Genomic DNA, 20,276 nt, shown 5'->3' on the forward strand with positions numbered 1-20,276 from the left:
GTGGTCCACTGGTAGGCTCTGCACTCTCAATGCAGGGGGCCCAGGTTCGATTCCTGGTCAGGGAACTAGATCCTGCATGCCACAACTAAAAAGAGCCCACATGCTGCAACTAAAGATCCCGCATGCCGCAACAAAGACCCCACGCAGCCTAAATAAATAAATAAATAAAGTAAATAAATATTTTTAAAAAAGAATATATGGCAATTTAAGTATGATTTTCAGTGCTTATGACATTTGAAATAATTTCTTTTTTTGTGACTTTCTAGGGTGTTATGTAAAAGGGGAACTCCAGTTTACTAAATCACACTAACCCTTAAGAAATCAAAGATTTCAAATTCTAAGTTCAGTCTGCAATTCTATGTTAAGGATATTTATATTTATAATATATTAACACAAATTAACATAGGACTAAAATAAAATTGTAAAATTTTCACTTACCTGTTCCTATTTATATAGTGAACCTAGAAAACCTATAATATATATTAACTTAATATGTCCAAAACCAAACTCCTGATCTTCCCCCCAAAACCTGTTCCTCCCAAATCCTTGCCCCACACACTTAATGACATCTCCATACTTCTACTGCTCAGGCCAAAAATGTTAGAGTCATCCTATCAGTAAACCCTCAGCTGTACCTTCACAATTATCTGGAATGCAGCCACCTCCCATGGCCTCTACTACTATCATCTTGGTCCAAGCCACCATCATCTTCTGCCTGGATTATTGCAGTGGCATCATAACTAGTGTCCCTGCTTCCCCTTGCCGCCCATGGTCTATTGTCAATACAGTTACCATGGTAATCCTGTTAAAACTTAAGTCAGATCATATCACTCCTTCGTTTTCCAGCTCACTTAGAGTAAAAGGCCAAGTCATTCCATGGTCTATAAGGCCCCTGTACCACTTGGACCTCACAGTCCCTTTGACTTCATTTCCTACCACTTCCCCCACTTGCTCAGGTTACTTTTACCTCAGGGTCTTTGCACTTACTGTTCCCTCTGCCTGGAATGTTCTTCACCAATTAGCCACATGGCTTGGTCATTCATCTTCTTCAATCTTTACCAAAAGATATTTTCTCAGGAGGGGTTTCCTTTACTACCTTATTGAAAATTACAACCTTTACCTCGCTGCTCTCCGTCCCTCCTTTATTTCTCTCCATAATGCCTATCCCTTTCTAATTTATCATTTACGTACATTACCTGTTTGTATCCTCCCAGGAAAATCTAAGCTCCATAAAGGCAGGTTTGTTGTTGTTGTGTAAGTAAGTAACTTTTCAGTCAAATGAAAAATATATATACAAAAAAGGGACACACATCATGACTACAGGGCCTGATGAATTTCCATAAAGTGAGCACACCCATCAAATCATCATTTAGGTTGAGAAACGTTCCCCTTTGCAATCACTGTTCTCTCAAGGGAAACCACTATCCTGACTTTTAACACTAAGATTAATTTTGCCTGTTTTTGAACTTTGGAATAAATGAAATTATACGCTAAGTGCCTGACTTCTTTCACTTGGCATTATGTAATTACATATAGTCTAGTTCATTCATTCTCATTGCTATATAATATTCCAAATACATATAAATATACCACTTTTATTTACCCATTTTCCTATTGATGGACCTTTCCATTGTTTCTAGTTTGGCTATTATACTGCTGCTAAGGATATTCTTATATATAGCTTTTGGTGACAGATGTACACAATTCTATCAGGTAGGCCAGGGGGTTCAGCCTGTTAAGTTCACAGATGTCTCTTCCATCCCTAGCACAGTATCTGACACATATAGGTATTACAATAAATTTTTTGTTAACAAATGAATGGAATTATTCTTTAAAAACTTCTCTTATTTAGATTTAATAATTCACATATGACTTCCTAGGCTTATATATGTAGGTTCATAATGCATAAAAATTAAATTAACCTCTGTAAAACCTCCACTCAATAAATACACTACCAACAATACCACTAAAACTCCTTGAATATCTCTTTCTAATCCCATTCTAATTAACTGAATTTTTTTTATCATTCCCTTTCTTTATATTTAACCATATATATGTGTCCCCTAAATAATATGCTGTTTGCTTGGTTTTTAACTTTATGAAAATGATATCATACTATATATGTTCTGCATTCTGAAAAATTGGCATTTTTCACTCAATATTAGAATTCACACAAATTGATGTGTGTAGCTGTAGATCATTCTTTTTTCACTGCTATATAGTAATCCATTGTAGGATTATACCACAATGGATTTATCCACTTCTCCAGTCAATAAGCTGGAAAACTGGCTTATATCAAGTTTTTTGCCATTTCAAACAGTGTTACTATTAATGTTTTTACATGTCTCCTAATATACACAGACAAGAGGTTTCCTAGGGCAATTTCATCTAAAGGTGAAATCATGGATTGGATGATATGTGTATATTCAAATTTATAAGATAATGCCAAAAGTTTTCCAAAGTGGCTACACCAATTTACATTCCTACCAATGATATTTAAGGGTTCCTGCTGCTGTATATTCTTACCAACAATGTGCAGAGTTTGTATGGTCAGTCTTAGGATTTTTTGCCAAACCAGTAAATGTAAATGTTATTTTATTGCAGTTTTAAAATCACATTTTCCTGATAACTAATAAGAAGGATCTTTTCATATAATTGACCATTTATATTTCTTCTTCTATGAAATCCTTGTTTGTGTTTTTTGCCTATTTTTCAAATGGGTTTTGTCTTTTTCTTATTAATTTATAGGAGTTCCCTATATATTTTGCATTTTAATTCTCTTGCTTATACACTTACAAATATCTTCTTACAGTTTGTGGCCTGTCTTCACATTTTAAAAAGGTTTTATCTGAAATAATTTCAAACTTGCAAAAAAAGTTGCAGGAATAAAAATAGTGTAAAGAACATGTAAGTGTGCCCTTTACCCAGATTCACCTGTTACTAACATTTTGCCCCATTCATTTTATCATTTTTGTGCAAACACGCGCACTTGCTCTGTGTGTGTATGTCTGTATGTATGTGTTTATATATACACATATACCCACACACACATATATATAAACACACTTTCTTTTCCTGAACGATCTGAGGGTAAATTATATACACCATGGCCCTTTACCCCTAAGTAAGTCAGTGTGTATTTCTTAGGACTAGAGATATTCTCTTATATAACCACAGTACAATTACAAATTACAATTTACTTTAGTAAATTTAAGCCAATAATTCTTCTATGGCATTCTTCCCTCCAGTAGAGGATCCAGTCTAGGGTTGAGCATTGCATTTACATGTCGTGTGTCTTTAGCCTCTTTTAATCTAGAACATTTCCATGGCCTTTCTTTGACATTTGTAAAGAATACTGCTCCCTCCCCACATTTTTTTCCTAATAGAACATTCCTCATTATGGGTTTGTGTGATGTCTTCTAGTGATTACATTCAGGTTACATTCCAGGGCAAAATACTACACACAATGTCCATTTGCCCCTCTTTGGTGATGAATCATCTAATCATTAGAATCATCTAATCACCTGGTCAGGGTTTTATTCCATTTCTCCACTCTATAATTGCCTTTCTAAAAAAGTATCCCTTGCAACAAATAAAGGGCCTATGGAGAGATACTTTAAGACCATGTTCTTCATACAGATATCCTCCTAGATTTAATATCTATTGATAATTCTTTTTTAAAAAAATATGAAACGACTCCTAGTGTTTTATTGATTGATTGATTGATTGATTTATGGCTGCGTTGGGTCTTCGTTGCTGCACGCGGGCTTTCTCTAGTTGTGTCGAACAGGGGCTACTCTTCGTTGCGGAGCGTGGCTCTAGGTGTGCAGGCTTCAGTAGTTGTGGCACAGAGGCTTAGTTGCTCTGCGGCATGTGGGATCTTCCCAGACCAGGGATCAAACCCGTGTCCTTGCATTGGAAGGAGGATTCTTAACCACTGCGCCACCAGGGAAGTCCCTCTATTGATAATTCTTGCCTGATCCAATCTTTACTAAAATGGTTGTATCATGTTGATGTTTCACAGTCTTTATTAAGTACTTTGATAAACGTCCTACCACTGAATTTATCAACCTTTTCCTTTGTTGTTTACACATTTTGTTTTTATAAAGACTATTCTCAAACTACTAAAAATATTTCCTAACATTTTCTTCTGAAAATTCCTTATTTATTCCTAATTATTAAGTATTTTAAACAGCATTTTAAGTATTTCAAGCAATAAAGAATAAATCAATTTCGTATACTTTAAATCTAGCAAAAATAGTATTGCTATAGTTGCCTGTTATCAGTGGGTTTCAATTTTTTTTTTTGCAAGAAGAGATGCTTTTACTTCCCTGCTTTGTCGCCCTTGGTAATTTTTTTTTTAATTTTTAATTTAATTTTACTTATTTTTTTATACAGCATGTTCTTACTAGTCATCAATTTTATACACATTGGTGTATACATGTCAATCCCAATCGCCCAATTCAGCACACCACCATCCCCACCCTCCTGCGGTTTTCCCCCCTTGGTGTCCATATGTTTGTTCTCTACATCTGTGTCTCAACTTCTGCCCTGCAAACCATTTCATCTGTACCATTTTTCTAGGTTCCGCATACATGCGTTAATATACGATATTTGTTTTTCTCTTTCTGACTTACTTCACTCTGTATGACAGTGTCTAGATCCATCCACATCTCTACAAATGACCCAATTTCATTCCTTTTTTTTTTTAAAACATCTTTATTGGAGTATAATTGCTTTACAATGGTGTGTTAGTTTCTGCTTTATAACAAAGTGAATCAGTTATACACATACATATGTTCCCATATCTCTTCCCTCTTGCATCTCCCTCCCTATCCCACCCCTCTAGGTGGTCACAAAGCACAGAGCTGATCTCCCTGTGCTATGCAGTTGCTTCCCACTAGCTATCTATTTTACATTTGGCAGTGTATATATGTCCATGCCACTCTCTCACTTTGTCACATCTTAACCTTCCCCCTCCCCATATCCTCAAGTCCGTTCTCTAGTAGGTCTGTGTCTTTATTCCCGTCTTGCCACTAGGCTCTTCATAACCTTTTTTTTCCCCCTTAGATTCCATATATATGTGTTAGCATACTGTATTTGTTTTTCTCTTTCTGACTTACTTCACTCTGTATGACAGACTCTAACTCCATCCACCTCACTACAAATAACTCAATTTCATTCCTTTTTATGGCTAAGTAATGTTCCATTGTATATATGTACCACATCTTCTTTATCCATTTGTCTGTCGATGGGCATTTAGGTTGCTTCCATGACCTGGCTATTGTAAATAGTGCTGCAATGAACATTGGGGTGCATGTGTCTTTTTGAATTACGGTTTTCTCTGGGTATATGCCCAGTAGCAGGGTTGCTGGATCATATGGTAATTCTATTTTTAGTTTTTTAAGGAACCTCCGTACTGTTCTCCATAGTGGCTGTATCAATTTACATTCCCACCAACAGTGCAAGAGGGTTCCCTTTTCTCCACACCCTCTCCAGCATTTGTTGTCTGTAGATTTTCTGATGATGCCCATTCTAACTGGTGTGAGGTGATACCTCATTGTAGTTTTGATTTGCATTTCTCTAATAATTAGTGATGTTGAGCAGCTTTTCATATGCTTCTTGGCCATCTGTATGTCTTCTTTGGAGAAATGTCTATTTAGGTCTTTTGCCCATTTTTGCATTGGGTTGTTTGTTTCTTTAATATTGAGCTGCATGAGCTGTTTATATATTTTGGAGATTAATCCTTTGCCCATTGATTCGTTTGCAAATAATTTCTCCCATTCTGAGGATTGTCTTTTCATCTTGTTTATGGTTTCCTTTGCTGTGAAAAGCTTTTAAGTTTCATTAGGTCCTATTTGTTTATTTTTGTTTTTATTTCCACTACTCTAGGAGGTGGATCAAAAAAGATCTTGCTGTGATTTATGTCAAAGAGTGTTCTTCCTATGTTTTCCTCTAAGAGTTTTATAGTGTCCAGTCTTACATTTAGGTCTTGAATCCATTTTGAGTTTATTCTTGTATATGCTGTTAGAGAGTGTTCTAATTTCATTCTTTTACATGTAGCTGTCCAGTTTTCCCAGCACCACTTATTGAAGAGACTGTCTTTTCTCCATTGTATATCCTTGCCTCCTTTGTCATAGATTAGTTGACCATAGGTGCATGGGTTTATCTCTGGGCTTTCTATCTTGTTCCATTGACCTATGTTTCTGTTTTTGTGCCAGTACCATATTGTCTTGATTACTGTAGTTTTGTAGTATAGTCTGAAGTCAGGGAGTCTGATTCCTCCAGCTCCGTTCTTTTCCCTCAAGACTGCTTTGGCTATTCGGGGTCTTTTGTGTCTCTATAAAAATTTTAAGATTTTTTGTTTTAGCTCCATAAAAAATGCCATTGGTAATTTGATAGGGATTGCATTGAATCTGTAGATTGCTTTGGGTAGTATAGTCATTTTCACAATGTTGATTCTTCCAATCCAAGAACATGGTATATCTCTCCATCTGTTGGTATCATCTTTAATTTCTTTCATCAGTGTCTTATAGTTTTCTGCATAGAGGTCTTTTGTCCCCCTAGGTAGGTTTATTCCTAGGTATTTTATTCTTTTTGTTGCAATGGTAAATGGGAGTGTTACCTTAATTTCTCTTTCAGATTTTTCATCATTAGTGTATAGGAATGCAAGAGATTTCTGTGCATTAATTTTGTATCTGCAACTTTACCAAATTCATTGATTAACTCTAGTAGTTTTCTGGTGGCATTTTTAGAATTCTCTATGTATAGTATCATGTCATCTGCAAACAGTGACAGTTTTACTTCTTCTTTTCCAATTTGTATTCCTTTTATTTCTTTTTCTTCTCTGATTGCCGTGGCTAGGACTTCCAAAACTATGTTGAATAATAGTGGTGAGAGTGGACATCCTTGTCTTCTTCCTGATCTTAGAGGAAATGCTTTCAGTTTTTCACCATTGAGAATGATGTTTGCTGTGGGTTTGTCATATATGGCCTCTATTATGTTGAGGTAGGTTCCCTCTATGCCCACTTCCTGGAGAGTTTTTATCATAAATCGGTGTTGAATTTTGTCAAAACCTTTTTCTGCATCTATTGAGATGATCATATGGTTTTTATTCTTCAATTTGTTAAGATGGTGTATCACATTGATTGATTTGCGCATACTGAAGAATCCTTGCATCCCTGGGATAAATCCCACTTGATCATGGTGTATGATCCTTTTAATGTGTTGTTGGATTCTGTTTACTAGTATTTTGTTGAGGATTTTTGCATCTACATTCATCAGTGATATTGGTCTGTAGTTTTCTTTTTTTTGTAGTATCTTTGTCTGGTTTTGGTATCAGGGTGATGGTGGCCTCATAGAATGAGTTTGAGAGTGTTCCTTCCTCTGCAATTTTTTGGAAGAGTTTGAGAAGGATGGGTGTTAGCTCTTCTCTAAATGTTTGATAGAATTCACCTGTGAAGCCATCTGGTCCTGGACTTTTGTTTGTTGGAAGATGTTTAATAATAGTTTCAATTTCATTACTTGTGATTGGTCTGCTCATATTTTCTATTTCTTCCTGGTTCAGTCTTGGAAGGTTATACCTTTCTAAGAATTTGTCCATTTCTTCCAGGTTGTCCATTTTATTGGCATAGAGTTGCTTGTAGTAGTCTCTTAGGATGCTTTGTATTTCTGCGGTGTCTGTTGTAACTTCTCCTTTTTCATTTCTAATTTTATTGATTTGAGTCCTCTCCCTCTTTTTCTTGATGAGTCTGGCTAATGGTTTATCAATTTTGTTTATCTTCTCAAAGAACCAGCTTTTAGTTTTATTGATCTTTGCTATTGTTTTCTTTGTTTCTATTTCATTTATTTCTGCTCTGATCTTGATGATTTCTTTCCTTCTGCTAACTTTAGGTTTTGTTTGTTCTTCTTTCTCTAGTTCCTTTAGGTGTAAGGTTAGAATGTTTATTTGAGATTTTTCTTGTTTCTTGAGGTAGGCTTGTATAGCTATAAACTTCCCTATTAGAACTGCTTTTGCTGCATCCCATAGGTTTTGGATCGTCGTGTTTTCATTGTCATTTGTCTCTAGGTATTTTTTGATTTCCTCTTTGATTTCTTCAGTGATCTCTTGGTTCTTTAGTAACGTATTTTTTAGCCTCCATGTGTTTGTGTTTTTTACGGTTTTTTCCCTGTAATTCATTTCTAATCTCATTGCATTGTGGCCAGAAAAGATGCTTGATATGATTTCAATTTTCTTAAATTTACTGAGGCTTGATTTGTGACCCAAGATGTGATCTATCCTGGAGAATGTTCCGTGCGCACCTGAGAAGAAAGTGTAATCTGCTGTTTTTGGATGGAATGTCCTATAAATATCAATTAAACCTATCTGGTCTACTGTGTCATTTAAAGCTTCTGTTTCCTTATTTATTTTCATTTTGGATGATCTGTCCATTGGTGTAAGTGAGGTGTTAAAGTCCCCCACTATTACTGTGTTACTGTCGATTTCCTCTTTTACAGCTGTTAGCAGTTGCCTTATGTATTGAGGTGCTCCTATGTTGGGTGCATATATATTTATAATTGTTATGTCTTCTTCTTGGATTGATCCCTTGATCATTATGTAGTGTCCTTCCTTGTCTCTTGTAACATTCTTTATTTTAAAGTCTATTTTATCTGATATGAGTATTGCTACTCCAGCTTTCTTTTGATTTCCATTTGCATGGAATATCTTTTTCCATCCCCTCAATTTCAGTCTGTATGTGACTCTAGTTCTGAAGTGGGTCTCTTGCAGACAGCATATATATGGGTCTTGTTTTTGTATCCATTCAGCAAGCCTGTGTCTTTTTGGTTGGAGCATTTAATCCATTCACATTTAAGGTAATTATTGATATGTATGTTCCTATGACCATTTTCTTAATTGTTTTGGGTTTGTTTTTGTAGGTCCTTTTCTTCTCTTGTGTTTCCCACTTAGAGAAGTTCTTTTAGCATTTGTTGTAGAGCTGGTTTGGTGGTGCTGAATTCTCTTAGCTTTTACTTGTTTGTAAAGCTTTTGATTTCTCCATGGAATCTGAATGAGATCCTTGTCGGGTAGAGTAATCTTGGTTGTAGGTTCTTCCCTTTCATCTCTTTAAGTATATCGTGCCACTCCCTTCTGGGTTGTAGAGTTTCTGCTGAGAAATCAGCTGTTAACCTTATGGGAGTTCCCTTGTATGTTATTTTGTCGTTTTTCCCTTACTGCTTTCAATAATTTTTCTTTGTCTTTAATTTTTGCCAATTTGATTACTATGTGTCTCGGCATGTTTCTCCTTGGGTTTATCCTGTATGGGACTCGCTGCGCTTCCTGGACTTGGGTGGCTATTTCCTTTCTTGTGTTAGGGAAGTTTTCGACTATAATCTCTTCAAATATTTTCTCTGGTCCTTTCTCTCTCTCTTCTCCTTCTGGGACCCCTATAATGCAAATGTTGTGTTTAATGTTGTCCCATAGGTATCTTAGGCTGTCTTTATTTCTTTTCATTCTTTTTTCTTTATTCTGTTCCGCAGCAGTGAATTCCACCATTCTGTCTTCCAGGTCACTTATCCGTTCTTCTGCCTCAGTTATTCTGCTATTGATTCCTTCTAGTGTAGTTTTCATTTCAGTTATTGTATTGTTCATCTCTGTCTGTTTGTTCTTTAATTCTTCTAGGTCTTTGTTAAACATTTCTTGCATCTTCTCGATCTTTGCCTCCATTCATTTTCCGAGGTCCTGGATCATCTTCACTATCATTATTCTGAATTCTTTTTCTGGAAGGTTGTCTATCTCCACTTCATTTAGTTGTTTTTCTGGGGTTTTATCTTGTTCCTTCATCTGGTACATAGCCCTCTGCCTTTTCATCTTGTCTATCTTTCTGTGAATGTGGTTTTTGTTCCACAGGCTGCAGGATTGTAGTTCTTCTTGCTTCTGCTGTCTGCCCTCTGGTGGATGAGGCTATCTAAGAGGCTTGTGTAAGTTTCCTGATGGCAGGGACCGGTGGTGGGTAGAGCTGACTGTTGTTCTGGTGGGCAGAGCTCAGTAAAAGTTCAATCTGCTTGACTGTTGATGGGTGGGGCTGGGTTCCCTCCCTGTTGGTTGTTTGGCCTGAGGCAATCCAACACTGGAGCCTACCTGGGCTCTTCGGTGAGGCTAATGACAGACTCTGGGAGGGCTCATGCCAAGGAGTACCTCCCAGAACTTCTGCTGCCAGTGTCTTTGTCCTCACGGTGAGACACAGCCACCCCCCGCCTCTGCAGGAGACCTGCTAACACTAGCAGGTAGGTCTGGTTCAGTCTCCTATGGGGTCACTGCTCCTTCCCCTGGGTCCCGATGCGCACACTACTTTGTGTGTGCCCTCCAAGAGTGGAGTCTCTGTTTCCCCCAGTCCTGTCAAAGTCCTGCAATCAATTCCCACTAGGCTTCAAAGTCTGTTTCTCTAGGAATTCCTTCTCCCATTGCCAGACCCCCAGGTTGGGAAGCCTGACGTGGGGCTCAGAACCTTCAGTCCAGTGGGTGGACTTCTGTGGTCTAAGTGTTCTCCAGTCTGTGAGTCACCCACCCAGTAGTTATGGGATTTGATTTTACTGTGATTGCGCCCCTCCTACCATCTCATTGTGGCTCCTCCTTTGTCTTTGGATGCGAGGTATATTTTTTGGTGAGTTCCAGTGTCTTCCTGTTGATGATTGTCCAGCAGCTAGTTGTGATTCTGGTGTTCTCGCAAGAGGGAGTGAGAGCACATCCTTATACTCTGCCATCTTGGTTCCTCTCCCAGGTTTCAATATTTTAAAGTTAGCTTTGTATAGGAACAACTTTTTTTTAATTATTCTTTTTCTCAGCAGTTTCTTTTTTAAAAATAAATTTATTTATTTATTTTTGGCTGCGGTGGGTCTTCATTGCTGCACCCAGACTTTCTCTAGTAGTGGTGAGCAGGGGCTGTTCTTCGTTGCAGTGCACAGGCTTCTCATTGCAGTGGCTTCTCTTGTTGCGGAGCATGGGCTCTAGGCGTGTGGGCTTCAGTTGTTGTGGCACGCGGGCTCTGTAGTTGTGGCTCCTGGGCTCTAGAGCGCAGGCTCAGTAGTCGTGGCGCACAGGCTTAGTTGCTCCGCGGCATGTGGGATCTTCCCGGACCAGGGCTCAAACCTGTGTCCCCTGCTTTGGCAGGCGGATTCTTAACCACTGCGCCACCAGGGAAGTCCTATGAACAACTTCTGAATTCTAAATTTTATTGTATTTTAGTATGATGTATATTTAAAACATTGTTTTTTCTATTTAGAAATTAGTTCACCTGTCAGGTCTGGAATATTCTCTGCTTTCACTTCTAAACAATTTAAACAAAAGGATACTAATTAAAGTGGGGAAAGCGGTGGTGGTGGTGGTGGTGGGATGAATTGGGAGATTGGGATTTACATATATACACCAATATGTATAAAATGGATAACTAATAAGAGCCTGCTGTATAAAAATAATAAAATAAAATTCAAATCAATAAATAAAAATAAAATTAAAAAGCAAAAAAAAGATACTAATTTAAAAGGCTAGCAACTCAACTTCCCTGGAGGTCCAGTGGTTAGGACTCTGCACTTCCACTGCAGGGGGCACAGGTTCAATCCCTGGTCAGGGAACAGAGACCCTGCATGCTGCACAGTGTGGCAAAAGAAAAAAAAAGGCTAGCAACTGATGTCTTTAATAGCGAAAATTTTCACTATTGCTTTCACGTCAGAGATGTGGGGGAAAAGGGAATGGTTGAGGGGAAATAACATTTTTAAGCATGAAAAAGGTACAAAGGAGAGGAAACTGTCACAATTTACATTGAATCTTACACTGATTGCTGAAATTCTCCACTTGAAAGGCTGATGTGTGAGAAAAGAAGGTCATAAAGTCTGCTTTTTAGACAGAGAAATATGTCTATGTCTATATTATTTCTATCTCAAGTAATTACTAAAAAATTTCCAAAATGAACAAAGCTATTTTTCTATAGAAAACCAGTGAAATGAACATAGTAATTAACTATTTTTTAAAAATCTGTAAACGGGATCCTAGCCTATTTTAGAAGTACAGCAAAGCCTCCCTAGTTCAGAATAGTCAGAAGGAAACTTCTCTCACTCATTACACAAGCATGTGTTAAATCCTACATCACACACACAAGAGGCTAGTACACCCAATGAAAAACTAGGATTATATTGATTTTCAAAAAATGTATATAATCTGTGTTATTCTCCAATGGTGAATATGTTATAGAAGTAAAAAAGAAAAGCAAGAAAAGGAGCGGAAGCATGAAACACCTTAATTTAAACTGGACTCGCAAATATCTGAATTCTAAGTCAGAGAGCTCTTGTGAGAGCAGGAAAACTAGACCTGGCATCATCAGCTGGTGTTCAGTACAAGCCCAATCCTTTCACTAATGTTCAGGGGAAATACTCACACCAGAAAACACCCACTTGAAGTGAATATACTTTAAATTTCATCTTCCCTATCTGACCCAGCATATTATACTGTTCCTTAGTATTTCAAGTGGCAGTGAGTACTACATAGCCTAGACAGTGATTTTTTTTTTCTGATCTATGTGGGTTTTGTATTAATTGAAGTATAGTTGATTTATATGTTCTTTTTCAGATTCTTTTCCATTATAGCTTATTACAAGATATTAAATATAGTTCCCAGTGCTATACAGTAGGTGCTTGTGGTAGTAATGTTGTATATAGTATATGTCCTCATAAACTGGTAGCCCAAATCAATTATATTCCATTTCAAACTGAGCAAAAGGAATCAAGACATGCCACTATATCATAAGGGAATGACAATAACTATTAAATGAAATCTTAATTATAAATCTAAGATTGCTCTGGAGGTTCTATGGAAAGTAATGCCAAAATAAGAGCTAAAAATCGTCTCAAACCCAGACCATATTCCCTTAAATAACAATGACTTAAAATACTGATATGATGCAGCCACTGTGGAAAACATTGTGGAGGTTCCTCAGAAAACTAAAAATAGCATTACCATATGATCCAGCAATCCCACTCCTGGGCATATACCCGGACAAAACTATAATTCAAAAAGATACACACACCCCTATGTTCACAGCAGCACTATTCACAATAACCAAAACATGGAAACCACCTAAATGTCCACTGACGAATGAATAGAGGAAATGTGCTACATATATACAATGGAATACTACTCAGTCATAAAAAAGAATGAAATAATTCCATTTGCAGCAACATGGATGCAACCAGAGATTATCATACTAAGTGAAGTAAGTCAGAAAGAGAAAGACAGGGACTTCCCTGGTGGTCCAGTGGCTAAGACTCTGCACTCCCAATGCAGGGGGCCCGGGGTTCGAGCCCTGGTCAGGGAACTAGAGTCCACATGCTGCAACTAAAAGATCCCGAGTACCGCAACGAAGACCCTGCATGTGGCAACGAAGATCCCAAGTGCCACAAGTAAGACCCGGTGCAGCCAAATAAATAAATAAATATTGGAAAAAAAAAAAGAAAGAAAGAAAGAGAAAGACAAACACCACATGATATCACTTATATGTGGGATCTAAAATATGGCACAAATGAACCTATCTACAAAACAGAAATAGACTCACAGACACAGTGAACAGACTTGTGGTTGCCAAGGAGGTGGGTGGGGGAGAGAAGGACTGGGAGTTTGGGATTAGCAGATGTAAACTATTATATATAGGATGGATAAACAGCAAGGTCCTACTATATATAACACAGGGAACTATATTCAATATCCTGTGATAAACCATAATGGAAAAGAATATAAAAAAAAGAATGTCTGTGTATAACTGAGTTAGTTTGCTGTACAGCAGAGACTGGCACAACATTGTAAATCAACTATACTTCAATAAAAATAAATTAAAATTAAATTAAAATAAAATACTGATATGAAACTTTCACTGGAATGTGAAGGGGATCTTTAGAATCTTGAACTTCAAATATATAGGAGTATTTATTTAGAGGCTACTTTAAAATTTATGTCATGTGACCTCTAGGGACCATTGAAATTTCTGGAAAGGGTCAGCTTTTCCTTAAGTGCCCCTCCAAGAACTGGTTGGTGATTACCACATTTGCATGCTATAAAGAAATGTTATTCAAATGACAATCTATAAACAACAATATGAGCATTAAATAAATTGTATTTCAGAGCTAATTCCAATAGGATATACTTATTTTTTAAGGAGGTACAGTTGCTTGTTTAATTATTTGTCTCCAACCCTCAATCTAAAATACAAGTCTATCTGCCTCAAACTAAGTGTATTTTTGTTAGAAGATGACAGCTAACTTCAGGGGCACAATTTATTACAAACAGACATTTAAAACAACAAAAACAAAAAAAGCGGGGATAGGCATGAACTTAATTCTTCTCTTTAACGGATAACAAGAAAGCAAAGAAATCGTTGAGACCCAAATATCATAGCATGGTTTTCAAGAAAGGACTTGGTGAATTCCTCAAAGCTTTCACCATAGAGCTATATTAAATTTCCTTTTGGCAACAAATAAATTGCTTTCTCACTGGTGGAAGCTTAGACCAGTCATCTAAATCAGGAAAGCAGAACTACATGCCGTACTGAAGAGTCACATAAGTGTAAAACCACGTCTCTCCCCATGGCATGTTTATGTTTTTGCTATAGATTTCCACTAGGGCAGCGGGTGATTATCTTGATTCCTTGACATTTAGGATTAAAAGAAATTATCTAAGCTTTAAAAGCTTGCATAAAAATGTGGAAACATCTATATTTTCTTTATATCTTCTTTGATGATGAAACACTTGGATATGAAATTTGATAAGAATGCCCTGAAGAGGAAATAGGGTTCCTATAATCAACGGGGAAGCAAGACAGACCCATGGAGTCCTGTCGCACCTGTGACACTGTGATGCTGCATTTCTTGGCCAGCTCCTCTTTGGCTTCTTCACTGGGGTAGGGGTTGCTGAGGTGTGAGTAAAAGTATTCATTCAAGATTTCTGTGGCCTGTTTACTGAAGTTACGCCTTTTTCGTCTATGAAAGAACCAAAAAGAGAACTGTCGTTATAATCAACATTAACCAAAGAGGGATGTATTACTTAGGATCACACAAAGAAGTTAGCTTTCTGTTTTTAAACATTCTTAGGGTGTAATTTATCACCATGATATTGTAAATTATACTCTTGGCATCCTCCAAAGAACTATCCAACTCACGTGAAGATGTAGGATAACTAAGAAAAATACTAGAATGTGAAGCACAATTAACTTCATTCTTTAATTTGTTCAACAAATACTTATTGAGGATCTAATGTGTTCTAGATACTCAGTGAGGATCCAGTTGGAACAAAACAGATAAGGTCTATTAGGGAGCTCACGGGGATTAGAGGGTTAAGAGAGAGAGTAGAAAGTTAGGGGAAAGAAAAACATTAGACAAGCAACACAGAAATAAATAATTATAAATTACGGTAACCATGTCAAGTATCATGAAGGAAAAGTATAAGGTATAATGAAAGTGTCTAAGAAGGAAACCTAACACAGATTATGGAGTCAGGAAAGGTTTCCTTGGAAGAGTGACATTTAATCTGAGGCCTGGAGAATGTGTATAACTTAGTCAGACAAAGAGTAGAAGGAAGAGGAATGAGCTGAGGGAATGGTCTTCAAACAGGAAAAAAGCTTGGAAAGGCCAAAGGGCTAGAGGAGGCTGGAGCACAGTAAAAACAGGGAATATGTGAGATGAGTCTGGAAGGATGGAAAGGGCCAGATTACACAGGCTTAGTGGACCCCATATGGATTTCTGAATTTTATTTTAAGTGCAATCGAAAGTATTAAAGGTTTTAAGTTTTACATTTTAAAAAGATTATTCTGACTACTGAGAACAGCTGAAGGAGGGGATGAAAGGAAATGTAGAGATATTTAAGGAGACAACTACAATGGTCAAATTGAGAGATGATGGTAACTTGGCATAGGGAGAGAATAATGGAAATAAAAAGATTCAAGGTCAATTTGAAAGGTAAAAGCAATAGGACTTGATAATAAATTGGATGGGGGGGTGGGTGGGGAAGACAGAGAAGGAAGGTAAGGAAAAAAATATACATCAAGGATTTCTGGATTTTTCTGCTTCAGCAACTGCCTGGACTGAGGTATGGTTTGCTCAACAGGGAAAGAGTAGGGGAGGACAAATTCTTTGTTTTTACTGGGAGGGGGTGGCAGAATGTCAGAAGATCAAGTATTTGTTGACAATTCATTTCAAATAGCAAAAATGTCATTTACATTTGGGTTTTATTTTGAAGATTTTAAAGAATTCCAGCCTGAAAATTAGCATTTGTCAGATTTCACTTTAAATTAAATTCTCCAGTAACTGGAAAACACTTTCCCCAAACAACTTTCTTAATACTGCCTTACAAACAATCTTAATGATTTTAATTGTGATATCCTATACTCAGGAAAGACAGCGTCAGTAGGCAGTTATAAATGTGTATACCCTATGAGATTCTTCTAGTTAAAATGATGTCACTAACGTGGCAGGTTAAGTATGTGATCTATGTTTCAACATTCAGGGAGAGTCAAGGGAGCAAGAAATCTCGATCTGATCAAAACATCTCAAGTTATGAGCCCTGAAACTTCTTAATTTCAATAATTTTTAGGAAGGTTAAACCGTTGTTTCCTGAGGGATGAAGAATAGATTCAAGATCTATTTGGGAATTAAAATCAACAGGATTTGATGATGAATTGGATGGGGGAGGTGGTGAGGGAAGACAGATGAAAGAGAAGTACACCAAGAATAGCAATCAGCATTTTTGCAGGAGTCAGGCATTGCTTGACAAGAAAAACAAAGCCCTGACCTGGGGCACTTTGAAGAGGCACAGTCTGATGAGTGGGTAGCTGGGTGAGTAGGATGGAAAAGGTCTAGAATAGATACTGAAACTGTCAAACTTACAGATAATTACCTGGCCCACAGATAATGTTTGTTGAGACAACACAATAATGACCTGCTCATAAAAATCTAAGTTTCTGGCTTCTTATGAAAAATTGGAAGATCAGCCACACCAGGCCCATATCCTCAGAAGGCAACCACAGGCTAAAGCTAAGTGATGGCTGTCCCCTCAGATATGTACCTGTCTGCTCTAATCCTCACTGCCCCTCATCCAGCCACTCCCCTCAATTCCATTATATGTAAGTATGTGAGCTTGTGACTCAGTCTAAAACATGAAATCCAGCAGCAAGACCGAGTACAGTGGAGCAGATCACACAAAGGCATTTCTTTGGAAAATGAGGACTTACGAAAGGGGTAATGAGCAGAAACATATTGGGAAAGCAGAAATAAGTTTGGCTCATTTATCGACTTTACCTAGGAGTGGTTTTAGAAAACATCAAAAAACCTCAGAGAACAAATTTATGGGCAGAACAGAATACCTCACCACAGACAGTCTGGCTGCATCCAAACTATGGCACTTCTACTAGAAGAATACAGGGACCTACACAAATTTATTCCTAACTGTTCTGCACTGGTACATACTTCGGCTTGTCCAATTACCAAGAAAATGTGAGTATGGCTTTACAAAAAGCCAGAGTGAGCAAGGGAATCATATATCTGAATGAGCATGTTTGCCTAGAGCAGAAAAACCTTGCCTTCTCAGTGCAGAGGGCTTGCTAAGAGGCACTACAAGAACAGACGGAAGCAAAGCTCAGTATTTGCATTCACTTGAAGGCATAAGAGAGAACTCGGTCTTATACTTCATTTATTTTTTAGAAAAACATTCTGTAGAAAATGCCCATTAAGCATTTCCCCTAAGTTTCATTCCCCCCAGGGTTCACCACACTCTAAATGGCTATGCCTCAGGCCAGTGTGCAGTGGTGCATCAGTCCCAGGGCTGTGTCCCATCAGCATCACAACATTACTGATGGCAATCTCTGTGGGAGAAGCGGCTCTGCTCCAAGCTCTGCCACCTTCTCACCCTGGCTCTGCTCACTCCGGCTTGTTAACTTACTTTCTCTTTTGGAAGAAAAATAAATCATTTAGGTGTATACATTATGAATGCAGTCATGTTTTTTTTAAAAAAAAAAAAGAGCATGCATGTTGATAAGAATGGGAAAGTATCTGCAGAAATAAGGATAGCAATTGTGTTAGAAAAGATTCCTTTCTGAAGAAAGTACTTTTAAATATCTTTGTTACGTAATGCTTTTAATTAAAATGCTCAACGTTGACAATTTTAAAATGTTTTTTGTTTTCTGATGCTACTTCCTTAACTCTTTGAGCTATTCTAAGTAGTAAGTGGAAATATTCATTCATCTGGTTAGTCAACAAATTATTTTTCTGCAGCCTATTATGTGTAAGACACTTGCTGGAATTGTGGGGATTCTAAACGTGTAAGACTTGGCCATTGCTTTCAATGACAATGTGACTTACTCGGGAAGAGAAGAAATGATCCTGAAAAACTGCAATAAAGGCAGTCTGAATGAAGTTCGGTCTCGAAAATTGTATAAACATAGTATCAGTGTTTAAGAGACGGCAACGACAAGTCCAGTGGAGTGCTTAAAGTAGGCTTCCTAAAAAGGGAGCATTTAGGCCAGGCCTGAAAGGCTGAGCAAGGTCTCACTAATGCAGCAAACATGAGCACCAGCTCTGTTCCAGGCTCCATGCTACACACCCTCACAGATGACAATTCATTACTGGTGACCAAGTTGGGGAAATGGTTGGGAGAACAGGGTGTGCTGTGGAAGGCTGGAGGTGGAGGTGGAGGGGTGGTGGTGGAAGAGGTGGTTAGGCAGAGGAAAAGAATTCTCGCCAGAGGAAACAGATGAGACCAAGAGGTATCGCATTTTGGATTAAACACAGGAAAGAACAATTTAGTGATATATTAAGAGCACTAAAAATGTTCACATTTTGATCTAATAATACTATTTCTGAGAATTAATCCTTAGGAAATAATTCTAAAGATCAAAAAGGTTGAATGCATAAAGATTTTCACTGGAAGACTAATTCCAATAAAAATCTGTCTAAAATAGTACCTTCCCTCCATCATTTTCTCTCCCTTTACCTTGCTTTTATTTTTCCTCATAGCACTTACCATTCTATCACATTTCATTACATTATTGAACAGAATACTACAGCATATTTGTTTACTTGTTTATTGTCTGTTTCCCCAAGTAGAATGTAAACTCAATTGGGGCGAGTATGTTAACCTATCTTGTTTACCTTTATAGCCTCAGCACAAATAAACATTTGTAGAAGGAAAGAAAAAAGGAATTGGAAGGAAGGAAGAAGTTATCATGGAAATTAATAGGGACAACTAAATGCTCAAAAATGAAGAAATGGCTAAGTTAATTATTTATCATATATCCATCTGGTAGACTTCAACAATTAACATTTAAAATAGGAGTTTATACTATATGAAAAATGTTTACCTATTCATGGTAAATTTTTTAAAAAGCAAACCAAATTATGCATATTGTACCATCACAAAGAACATTAAAAAAAAAAAAAAAAAGTACCACAAACCAGAAAGAAGTATACTAAAACGTTCACAGTGACTTTTTTTTCCATTGGGTGGTAAAAAAGTGATTGTCTTTTATCCCTCATCCTTCTATTCTATACATTTTACAACTTTTCCATAGTGACCTTGGTATTTTTTAAATAGGAAAAATATAAAATAAAACTTAAATCTTAACAACAAAAAAGTAATTTGGGCAGGGGCAGGTCACATAAGGCCTCAAATGCCAGGTTAAGTAGTGTGCATGTGAGTTACCCAGCATTGAAAAGCTGCTATGGTTTTTAAGTAAAGCAATTAGGGCATCGTAAGAGGGCCACGGAGGATGAGTGGGAGAAGAGTAAGACTGGAATCAGGGAGAATAGTGGGAAGTTACTGTGGTAGTCTAGGTACAAAAGGATGAACGTGAACTGAGCAGTGCAAGTATGGATGGAAAAAAAGAGCTAGAACGAGAAATGTTGAAAACAAAGCACTGGTGAGTTCTAATGACTAATTCAGTACGGAAGAAGAAGGAACCAAAGGCGATACAGGGCTTGGCTTAACCAGGAGAACGGGAGTATAATCAGGTGGCATATGTTTCCTTATTTGGCTCTAAGGAAGAGCTCTGGCATGAAGATTGTTCCTCACATCTTGTTTGCCAGTTGAGATGCTAACTTACTTTCTTCAGTATTGTAAAATTTGGACGATAATCATCACCTCTGTGAGATTCCAAGGGAGAGAAAACAAAACAAAATAGAAACCCCTTTCCAACTTTGAAGATTGACTGCAAGCTTTAGCAATGCCCAAGAGGCATCCCTGAAGAGGCAGCATATAGTAGGAACTTGAC

The 20,276-nt window shown here is 37.4% G+C and overlaps 1 protein-coding gene across 3 annotated transcripts in view; it reads right to left on the bottom strand.

Annotated features, from left to right (window-relative positions):
* The window catches only part of PBX3 (PBX homeobox 3), a 223,527-nt gene that overhangs the window by 33,275 nt on the left and 169,976 nt on the right, over window positions 1–20,276 (bottom strand). For all 3 annotated transcript variants that reach the window (XM_061199923.1, XM_061199924.1, XM_061199925.1), the window contains exon 5: window positions 14,862–14,997. In XM_061199923.1, the coding sequence (XP_061055906.1) occupies window positions 14,862–14,997 (136 nt within the window). The remainder of the gene's footprint in view (window positions 1–14,861; window positions 14,998–20,276) is intronic.

This window comes from Eubalaena glacialis, chromosome 9 (genome assembly GCF_028564815.1).
Source record: "Eubalaena glacialis isolate mEubGla1 chromosome 9, mEubGla1.1.hap2.+ XY, whole genome shotgun sequence".
NCBI classification, from domain to species: Eukaryota; Metazoa; Chordata; class Mammalia; order Artiodactyla; family Balaenidae; genus Eubalaena; species Eubalaena glacialis.